Consider the following 11,794-nt stretch of genomic DNA (forward strand, 5'->3'; position numbering starts at 1 on the left):
TTGATGACAACAATAAACATGAGATTGAGCCGTAAAAGTAATATTTCTTAAATTATTTTCATTTTTATTTGATTACTTCAAGAGTCTGGTAGCTAGTTAATCTGACTGCTTAATGTAACCTCGGGCTCTAGTTCGTTTTCCTGTCGGAGTCGATTTCTTTATTAAAGAGGCTTGGAAATCGGTATCTGGATGTACGTACTTTTCTCGTATGCGTCCATTTAACATAAAACAAAAACCAAGTTCGGGACCATTGAATTTCGCAGCGTTATTATATTTAATATTTCTTATCACCGGCGTTACATATAGCTACAGTTTTTGAGGTGTTAAAGATTATCGGAAACTCCAACTTTTAAACATACTGATGGACCTGACTCCGCCGACCTGCCTAAATCCTAAATCCAAGCGGTCCTAAATGTAAACGTTGTGCATATTACAAATAAGGTGCATTTCTATCGACACACAGCAAATATAAACACTTCACGTTGCGTACAAGGTTTCGCGTTATACAAGTTTACAAATACGTCTAATAAAATAGTGGAGCAGTTCATTGAGAATTCATTAAGTAGCTTTGATCGTCCAGCGCAGCTAATTCAGTCTAAACATACAGCAAATCTAAACTCCACAAGGATTCGAATCACTTCTGTCCGTGAAGATAAATGTAGGTTTTCAAGCATAGTGATCTAGGTGAAAAGCGCATACTGGTTGAACATTTGAATTAAAAGTTTTAATAAATAATAGTTTAAAAAAACTAACAAAATAGGCTTTTATAGAAATCCAACTAAAAAATTGAAAATAAATTTTAATAAATTTGAATTAAAAATAGTGTAGGTAAAAATTATTTTATTGTAAAAAAGCGTGGGGTGTATGGTATCAGTAGTTATGAAGTTTTTTTTTTGTCAGTTTCTTTAAACTATAATTTATTTTTAATTTTTTAGTTGAATTTAAATTTTCTCAATTTTTTTTTTATATTTCATTGTCATCGGTCTTTAATAAGTATACCAAAGGAGAAACCCCATTTTGGGCCTAAGCGTTACACGAATGGGATATGTACCAAAAAATTCGTCTATTTTGCTTGATTAACCTATTGAAATCTTAGCTTCATTGACAATGGCCAAGTGTAGAAAATAAGTTGAATTCAATTTTTTGTTTTAAACAATCTTTGTAAACATCTGCAACACTTATTTCAATATACGTAACTAGCTCCACAAACGTGCGGATTAGAATTAGAGCATCCATAAAATAGGATCGATTTAGTGGAAATCAAGTGTAAAAAATAATTAATACTCTTTTGCTTTAGGATAAATGAGTGTTTTTATAGGTATTTTAATCAATGTAAATAGAGTATGGCCATCGAATCGTGACACAACTACTTACAATGGCGGCAATTCAAAATATCTACAACTGACAACATTAAATATAGCATGAAAGGGTAGTTTTGCATTTTTATATTAATGTGACTATGCCATAGAAAAACACAAATGTATCAAATCGTGTTATGTTATCTTTAATGTTGCCAACTGAAGATATTTTGGATTTTGCCGTAAAGCAGTAATGCGTTTCAGTTTGAAGGGCGGGGCAGCCGTTGTAACTATACTGAGACCTTAGAACTTATATCTCAAGGTGGGTGGCGCATTTACGTCGTAGATGTCTATGAGCTCCAGTAACCACTTAACATCAGGTGGGCTGTGAGCTCGTCGATGGGTATCTAAGCAATAAAAAATAAAAATAAAAAGGCATGAACTAAAATGAAATGAAATGTGATGAGATAATATGGGAGCACGTAATGATTTATATTTTATATAAAAAAGCTATCATATAAATATAGTTTTTCATATAAAAAAGTTTTCATTAAAATTAAAATAAGACTGACCTAAAGGTCTTAGTTACCAGGTCATAAAATCCCTTAAAAAAATCATTTCGTGCGCAGCGCGTTTCGCATTACGTTGTTTTTTATTTTTGGCTTTCGTTCCTTTTCGTCAACAACCTAACGCGCGATTTCTCGTAACAGGTTCCATTTTTATTTTAAAGCAACCTGTTGCTGCAACAGGTTTCGTAAAAAAATTAATCTTTAGTAGGAAATAGCCTCAAAAATATCGTTTTTGTTAAAATATCTCGAACAATAAACATAACCTAAAATGTAAACATTGTCTGATTTTACCAATTTGGCCATTGCTGGGAGACCTGAAAATTGGGCTCATGAAACCTTCTTAGGTATTGTAACTTGTGCCCAAATTCTAGCACTGTAACGCCAGGCCCAAGTTTGTATGGATTTCGGGTTTGTCCTTTCGAGTTAATCCGACGTTTTCAAGGGGGTCAAAATTATGTTCAAAGATTTCGTTACAAACATACATGCGTCTGAAGCTAATAAAATCGTATTAAAAAAACGCGAGAATTTCTCTCGGCTGCTTCATATTCTAGGTGCACAGAAACTGATGTCGTTTCGATTGTTTTTCGGCATTCCTCATTGACAGGAAATGACCTATATTGTCAAATGCAATTAGCATACGAACATGCCGCGGCGGTCACGCGTTCGATTGATTGACGCCTCAGCGACTACACAATCCGATCGAATTTCTCCGAGACGTGAACTGACTACCGAAGCATTTAATTAAACGATACACACGCGCATATTGCAGTTTCGCTAATTACTATAACATGACAAACAACAGTTTAGTAGAATGAAAAATGAAAACTGCGAATTAAATCGATCCGAATTGCACGGTTGTACCGTTATGTATGCTACAAAATAAAAGGAAAGTAGTATTCTATATACTTTTTAAGTATACTTTAGATGAATCAATTAGACTAACTATGCGTTGTTAGTGCCTTCGCGTTTTTGATATAGGTTCTGTTTTATATTAATAATGAATTTCATATTTAAGTCTTTTGTGGAATAAAGAATAATTTTAACTTTTGTATTTAACATTGTGTGAAAATCAACTTAACGTGTTACCAGCTGTAGAAAATCATCACGAGCATTCGATTGGATTATAAACACAAAAATGGCCTGTTTAATAATCACTTTCTCTAGCTAATTTGTCGCGATAAGGATCTTGGGACACTGTCCACAGGGGAAGCGATGTACCACGTTAATGATTCTATGTCGGTCCTTACCCGGCGTCGAATAACGAGGTCGGCCATTTTTACCGCACGGTCACGTTGTCCTGCGCTTTCTTTTCGTCATGACTTTTTGGTCTCGCCGACCATTGTCTTCCGGATGACACTTTATATCCTGGGCGTCGGGCCAGGAGTCCATCAGTCATTAAGAAGCGACCGACAACAATTCATCGATCGAAAAAATCGATTTGTTTTTCTAAACAAAATGTGCAATAAATTCACGGTATTATCTTTGGCATATTTGGCCGTTTTCGTGGCAGTTGTTAATTGTGATGATGGTGCTTCACCTGTGGGACTAGTAGATATTCTAAGCAAAGGTAACAAAGTTGTCATAAAATTCTCTACGAAACAATCTCACGTAGATCGATATTTTTAATTGCAAACTAGTTTAATTATTTACAAGGTTTTTCTTGTAAGAAAATGTTAATGTTTTACTAAATACACTAATTAATAAATTTAGGAGAACACAAAAATAGTGCGCATACAAAAATATATAGCTTTGTTTATGACTTTATTCTATTTCAATTTCGATTTAGCTTAGTATTCGTTAATTGAAAAATGCAACTGTCGAAAAGACAAATAATTAAAAGAATCAATAACTAACTTTGATAATTTATTCTAGCCGCTTTGACATAAACCTAATTAAACTGTCTTAAGAATTCATCGCAACATTTCCCCATTCACTCTGTAATGATTATTATGATCTTTCAAATTAGCTTGGACAGGATTTATTTTCTTGTTAGCTCTGTCAAGCTTTTTTCAGACATTTATAGAGTTTATAAACAAGTGTGCTGGCCACCCCATAGCATTTGTTTCAAGTTGTCAATGACGACCGCAAAGTTTGATAACCATACACATAAGCTAATAACTATGGCGGCAGTGTGCGTGGCTTGCATTTTCTTGCAGTGGCATATAGCACTCCAAAATGTTAGTTACATCCTACAGATCGCTCTGCTGTTTGTTGCTTCCCCACCAATTCTAAATATCACGCAGCTTTCTGAAAATGCCTCAAAACAAATACCTACCCACACTATAGCTGAGCACGTGTGCCCCTTTTTAAGTATTTCCGTGTATTGCTCGGGCATTTCCACACTTTTAACTTTCAGCCGTCTGGCTTCAAGTGAAATCAACACTAATCTATGAATAAAACTTGACTCCAATCTTCCTTATTCCAATTATCTTAAATGCGAGAAAAAACTAAGTCGAGTTACTGACACAAGAGGGCAAGAAGAGGGCTTTTCTAGTTTTTATTTTTACTACACGATAGTATTCCTTTACTTTTTTTTTATTGCTTAGATGAGTGGAAGATCTCACAGCCCACCTGATGTTAAGTGGTTACTGGAGCCCATAGACATCTACAACGTAAATGCGCCACCCACCTTGAGATATAAGTTCTAAGGTCTCAAGTATAGTTACAACGGCTGCCCCGCCCTTCAAACCGAAACGCATTACTGCTTCACGATAGGGATGTAAACCGGTTCGAAGAAAACCGGAGAAAAACCGGTTTTTATACATACCGATAAATACCGGTTTTTATTTAAGAATACCGGTTTTTTACGCTTTACATTTACAGTTAACACCAGTGCTACCAGATTAAATATACAAGCTACAAATATAAAAAAACCGTGTTTCAGAATCAAATTACCGTGCATTACATTTAAAAACTACAGTGCAATAACCACAATATGGTTGGTAGACTTTTAGCGTACGAAATGAGGACTGTGCTCAAATATCCACATATCTGCACCCAACACTCAGAAATGGCTTTCGCCAACCAGAGCACATGTTGTCTGCAAAAGAGATGGTGCATCGTGAACCGGGGAATCTTCTTGAAGAATTTTCAACTCTCGCTTTATCATCGGAACAGCCAGAAAAAACACACAAACAATCTTAAAAAGCTTGGTATTCTGGATTTTTTGCATTCGCGAAAACGGGATATTCCGAATGCCACGGCGGCCGCAGTGAATATAGTGCGAATGTATATTGAGACTGAAGCCGCCACAGTAAACCACACCGAAATTGCTGGCACGTGCTAACATCCAGAAGGAGCAGGCTTCTGAATGACGCAGTGGACCAACTATGCCTCTTGCATCAAAATTTTGATTTAATACAATAGTATTAAATCAAAAATAAAATGCTTTTTATTATTGGATAATATATATATGATCATTAAAAGCCTATATAAAATATGCTCACCCAATTAATTGTATGAAGAAAACTCTTCGTTTGTACGTAAATTTGTTATATTTAGTGATTATTTAGCCTTTATGGAAAAAACCTAAAAATACCTTATAAAAACCGGTTTTTTGAGAAAAAAACCGGTAATAAACCGGAGCCAGAAATTGTAATCGGTTCACATCGCTACTTCACGACAGAAATAGGCAGGGTGGTGGTACCTTACCCGTGCGGACTGTTTGCGGGATTTCAACATCGGTATGATCGCTCGATACTTTAACCATAAGGCTATGGGATTTCGAAAATTTCGTATCCCATAAATCTCATATTGAGTGTAACACTCACGGTGTTTATTGTAAATAACGATAGGATTAACAGTTTCGACTGTAAGAAAACTTTTTTCAAATTCCAAATAGCTAATATAAACTAGAACAGTAAAGTGAAAACAATATGAATTTAACTACGAAAATACCTAATAATTTAGCAATTTCAAACTTCAAGACTCGACAATTTAAGGCACAAATAGCTGGGAGAGAGCTTCTCTTTAACACACCCTAGTTATGTGTGTCACCTGATTTTAATTACGTTCAGAGCAAAAGGCATCAAAAATACACAAATCAATAGATCGCCATGCTTTAACTCGCTTTTTGATAACATCGTGTTTTTTATTAATAGTTGTTGAATTGCATAATTGTTGAAATCATTGTTACATCACTGTGTATCGTAATCTTCACCAAAATTCGAAATTCGCACACAGATCAAGTACTGATAACAACACAATAAATTTTATTATGTTGGTCTAATTTCCGGACCAAAAAAAAACTTATAAATCGTTACTTTCTTATTATTGTGTTTCATTTTTAATTGAATAAACCATGTGCGAACGATTACCACGAACAAACAAACGCACAAATATTCATTTCAGTTTCATCAGAAGCTTAATGTGTACATTAATTTCTTAAAGTTCCTAAATATAATAAATATGTCCAATACTTTAGTGTTTCTGGTATCTATAAACTAATCTCTCTTACTCAATCATGTCAACGATTGATGGAACTGTCTTTTAACATGCGTACATGATTCGTGAAAATTATAGAAAAAAATTAAATAATTAAATGTTTTTTTTTTAATTACAGATGTAGACGTCGGTCGTACTTTCGGCCACAATGCCCTCAAGCGGTTGTCCTTCATATTCCTCCCAGTCATGTTCACACTGGGAGTGATCTCCACACTCTTGATGGCGCTAGCCGTGATATCTGTTAAGAACCTCGCCATTGGAGTTGTACTGCTCATTGTGTCTGTAAGCCAGGTAAGTGTTCCGGCTGTATGGTGTCAGTCTAGAATAACACAACCCCAAGTATTCTCGTGGAGATCATACCGGGCGATTAAGGTAGAATGGATAGCAGCGTTTTCTAAATATAATACCGGCATATTGTGATCGCCAATATATATACCGGCATATGCTCGTGGTGGGATGTATTGTAAACTTGTACGGGCTACCTCTATCCTGCGTTAATTATTCATTCAAGTCTGAGCGGCGGGACAGCCATATACAAATGAAACTTCATCCTCTTATCTTAATGTGGGTTGCGTTATTCACGTTGTGATGTCTATAGACTCCGTCAATAGTCTAGCAGCCGATCCATCACATGATAATATTTCCCCTTGATTTCCCCTCCTGATATTACTATCAATCTTTCTTATATCGTGAGTCCGTACACCTCCTAGACAAATTTCTGCCTATTGTAACAACGAAGCATTACTCTTTAGGTTCGGTAAAGGGCGATATAGCCATGATTACAATCAAAATGCTAGTTATTGGTTAAGCTATTTATGTTCTACCGTCAATGTGCTTCGATAACCGATTTATCGTCATGAGCATCGATGGTAAAAACAAATAGATTTCTTTATCGCATAAATATTTAAATATGATTTTAGAGAATGAAATTTAATGGCGACTAACTAAACAGTTCGCAAAATCTTCCATTTAATATGATAGAAAATACTTACGAGAAATAAGCCTGACAAGCAACATAATATATATATATCACTCGTGGAAAATGTTATTACAGTTTACTCAATTGTACAGTTAGAATGTTGACTGTAATGATAGCGTTTATCTACGTATCTTGGTCTTGAGCTTTTTTTTTAGAAAACATTCTCACGATATTCTCCCATGTGTAGTTAGCTGTGTGTAGAAAATGAAATCAAATAAATAACCGCTCATAAAAACAGTTATTATCGATAGTTTATTACATGTAGATACCTTGGTGTAATGGGAATTTTACTATCAAAGTTAGCTATTGTTGCGCAATTCAACTTTTATTTTTATCCATCAATACAAACATTTTCTATTGCAAAACGTAATTGTCAAGCGACGGCCTATTGAAATGTCGTTTGTTATGTAAAAATTATTTTGAGTATTGTTAGACCTCATGGTATAAAGTAGCATTATTTTCCTCAATTGAACTCCGAACATTTTTCACAATCGGGCTAAAGATTACAGATTAAAACAGAATGTCTGAAAACATATTGTAGGTAAAAATATGTAAGTAAAAATGTTGTAGGTGAAAGAATTATTTATTAAAGATTATTGATTATAGGAAGGATAATTTTAACCCAAAACTAGTTAGGTGAATGAAGAAGTAACCTGTCTGGCTTCGCTATGTTTGCTATGACATGACGTAATGATAAAACAATTTGTTCTAAACATTATTTGAAAGTGATAGCCAACTCATAAAAATTGTGATTATTCACATATTGGTCAGAACCAATTTCAGCGTTAAAGGAAGAATATCCTTTTACGGGTGACAAGACCTTAGTGAGGATGATTGATTCGTGTTTTTTGATATTTGCATTCGTAAGTGTCTCAGTGGGTTTGGAGGTTCAACAAAACACGATTCAACGACTTGTGAACGGGTACCTGTATTATAATACGTTTTCACTACTCCATTGCTTTTTTTACAGGCGGTTACCAGATTATTTGCGGCCACAGCAGCACCGTCACCTCTCGTGCTGCACCCTCGTGCTGAGTTCCTCCCTGCTCCAGCCGTACCTGCCCCATGGCCCGCCAGCGGTCCTCTTCTATCGCCCTGGGCCAGATCCGACAACGAAGCTACTATTCCCGAATAAAATATTTGACTTCGAAAATGCAATAAGTTTCAGATCACGTAATTCATTAGATATGGTTTTGATTCATAACGCGTGTATGCCTAGTTTATAAGTTTTATGAGTTCTGTCTAGGAATTTAGGTCACGAATGTTGGGTATGTAGTTTAATAAGCTATTGGCATTTGTAGTCTTTAATTCAAAATTTTTGAGATTTATATAGATTTTAACATGCCTTTGTATCTTAGTGCTGGTTAAAATTCTACCTCATTATTAGATTGATCAGACACCAAAGTTTGTAACACTAATGATTGAATATTGTAGTGTAGTGAAAATTATCGTTTGTGGTAAAAGTTATTTATTTTTAATTTTATTAGGATTTATGGAAGCGACTTCGTCTGCCTGTCGCGAACTATTCGATTCGTGAAAGCTAGACGACGTATATTTAAATGTTATGTAATAAAATGCATTTATGAAACAAATTTTATTTTCTCTCTCATAATACTAGCACTAACTAACTATAATAGTCTCATATAATTAGACTAGTAAATTTCCCTATCCAAATACAACAGATATTTCTGTAATGTTTATTTATTCTGTCTTTAAGTATATCAGTTAATTGGTGACTGTTAATTGTGATTTGACTTTGAAATTCAAAATGAAAGAAAATTAAAATTATGAAAGCTGTATCGTGTTGTTTAGCCTTTGGGCTATCGAAGGGAATACTAAGGGAAGGGAACAATGCACTAGCTTACTTAAGGCCGACAGCAGTTTTCATTCGCTAAATTAAGCATAAATATCGATGACCCCAATTTTCAATTGGGAATCGAAAATGAAGACAGGTTAAAAGAATAATCAACAGCTATTTTTATTTTCACCAACCTTTTCGTTATATTATTATGTTGTACACAAACAGAGTTTCTTAAAATATATGTAAAATTATGTAAAAGTAGAAACTTTTTGTGGCTTAGTACTTAGGAATGCTTCTTATTACTTTAACCTTATCATTAAACAGTGTTGTGGACCTGCGAAATTTGAAACCATGAAAGTGATACTTATATTTTCGTTTTGGGTAAATTTTGGCGGTAAATAAAAAAAATATAGAACCGGTTTCAATAAACGAAACGTAACATTGTACATGAAAAAAATCGTAGAGAATACGTTCACAGGACATTAAATTCTTATAAATTCCACATTGGACACGATAAGCCGCGCAATTATTAACGCGCTTTCACATTCGCATACCGGTCAGTTTTTGCGGTGTTTAATGTTATTTAATTTCAGTGGCTTTTGTAGGGTTCCGTAGTCAAATGATTAAAACGGAATTCTTATAATTTCATCCTCGGTTGGTTCGTGTATCAGATCAATTTTATTATGAGACTAATGCCGCTACATATAATGATGTTTAGAAAGTATTATTTGAAACGCTATACACTAGTTTGTCAAAGTTATTAGGGATGGCACTTAGTACCAAAAGTGACTTATGTACATACTAGAGAGAAATTTACGTGGTTACGTAAATAATACGTGACGACACACACAAAAAAGAGATCATCGTTCAAATTTTTTGGTTTAATGTAGTTCATATTATATTAATGTTTAAAAATTTGGCAATGATCATGAAAAATCAAATCTCTAAGGAAACGATGAATCATCAAATTCCAAGTGGACTGAAGGTAATAAAATTGTTACGGCGCTACAAACTCTGAAGAATTTAATTAATTTAGCTGAAATTGTTCGACACATTGGTGTATGAAATGAGCGAAAAGTGTCGAATAACGCGAACAAGATACTGTGCTTAAAACACAATTCAAATGTTAACTTTCTTTGTTGTGTTTATTAAAAATGTAATTAAAGACCTTAACCATTTTAACGATTTATGTGTAAAATACAACACATAAAAAGTGATACGTTCACTATTCCACTCGTTTTAATTAATAACTGGTGGAAACCGATCACGCTCCGTTGAAACTAATGTTAATTGTACGAAAAATACTGACTTCGTGAGACTAATCGTTATCATAAATTACGTGAATGGTACTATGACAGAAACCTTTCCTGGAATACCAACCACAACTGTACCAAATTTCATGAAAATGAAGAGAATGCTTTGTGACGCACGGACAAGATACATACAAATGTATATAATTGCCATATAAACTTAAAGCCCATAATTGACCGTCTACAAATAAAAAAAATACAATTCATAAATATAGGTACATACGTCTACTTTTTTCTAACCAGAAATAGTTATATGAAATTTCGCGTTTCTTAAATTGACATTATAGTTTTCGGTAGGTATAGCAAGCAGCAACTGCCAAAATTTAATGTTTGTAGCTTGTTTTTTTTGATCAATCAGTCAAAATAAGTAATAATATTGCTCTTTACCTTTGCCAGTTGGCTCGTACTTATGTATGTACTTAGAAGAGAGGTCGGTTATGTGCACCGGTCATAGTGTGGTTGTACATCCCGTCATGTACAGATTTCCCTTTATGTCGGTACTAAGCCGTTTACTTTAGAATCGCTGGTGTTCAAAGGCGGCCTTTTTTTTTTTTTATTGCCCTTGTATGCAGATGAGCATACGGCCCACCTGATGGTGAGTGGTTACTGTCGCCCATGAACTTCAGCAATGCCAGGGGCAGAGCCAAGCCGCTGCCTACCTACCTGCCTGACCTTCGCTTTTTAAAGTTTATTTTCTCTTTTTGAAGTTTATTTTCGACTGTAGATCGGTTTATAAGCTCAGAGACAACATCTGATTAAGCGGTTCTCAGAGGCTATCGATTCATGTCGAACGTGAATTCATCTCTTCACCATTAATCTTGGAATATGGAGTTAAAGTCAGGATTATACTGTATAGCCAGTGACATACCCCTCAAAGGCTACGTACATGTTGCTCGAATCTAACACAAGCAATGCTTAGTGCCCATTGAAACTGTATTGTTGGTAAGATGTTGTGATTCGAGGATAGCGAAACTAACTAGCTAGTTGCAGTTTCTAACCAGTTATTAACGGGTTTAACAGGTATTAGAAAATCGTAAGCTTCCAATCGAATATTTATAACGACTAAATTTGAATAAATTACCGATTATTATTGTAATAACATAACCTTATGTTGTTACGCAATATTCATAATAACGCAAAACCGAATATTTCAAATTAACTTTCACTATCACTGTTTTTGATAGTGGGACTGTTTTAATAAAAAAGATGTGTGGCACTAGGAGACTGCCGCGGCAAAGATATTGCATAGCATTTTTTATCAACTTATGCAATTATAAATCGACAATAATAATATAATATTAAAACAACAATAAAATAAGATCCGGCGAGAAACTCAGTGGGCTAATAATTTTCAATGAATCTGCTACATTGTGAGTATTCCATTATGACCTCGC

The 11,794-nt window shown here is 34.6% G+C and overlaps 1 protein-coding gene across 1 annotated transcript; it reads left to right on the forward strand.

The window, feature by feature from the left end:
• Nucleotides 1-3,248: 3,248 nt before the first annotated feature.
• apn (apnoia) lies at nt 3,249-10,458 on the forward strand. Its single transcript, XM_028176753.2, has 3 exons — nt 3,249-3,434; nt 6,429-6,601; nt 8,260-10,458. Exons 1-3 carry the CDS (start codon nt 3,323-3,325, stop codon nt 8,422-8,424), a joined length of 450 nt encoding a protein of 149 aa, XP_028032554.2. The 5' UTR covers nt 3,249-3,322; the 3' UTR covers nt 8,425-10,458.
• The last annotated feature ends 1,336 nt before the right edge of the window (nt 10,459-11,794 follow it).

The sequence above is a fragment of the Bombyx mandarina genome, chromosome 12, assembly GCF_030267445.1.
Source record: "Bombyx mandarina strain Sakado chromosome 12, ASM3026744v2".
In the NCBI taxonomy this organism is placed as follows: Eukaryota; Metazoa; Arthropoda; class Insecta; order Lepidoptera; family Bombycidae; genus Bombyx; species Bombyx mandarina.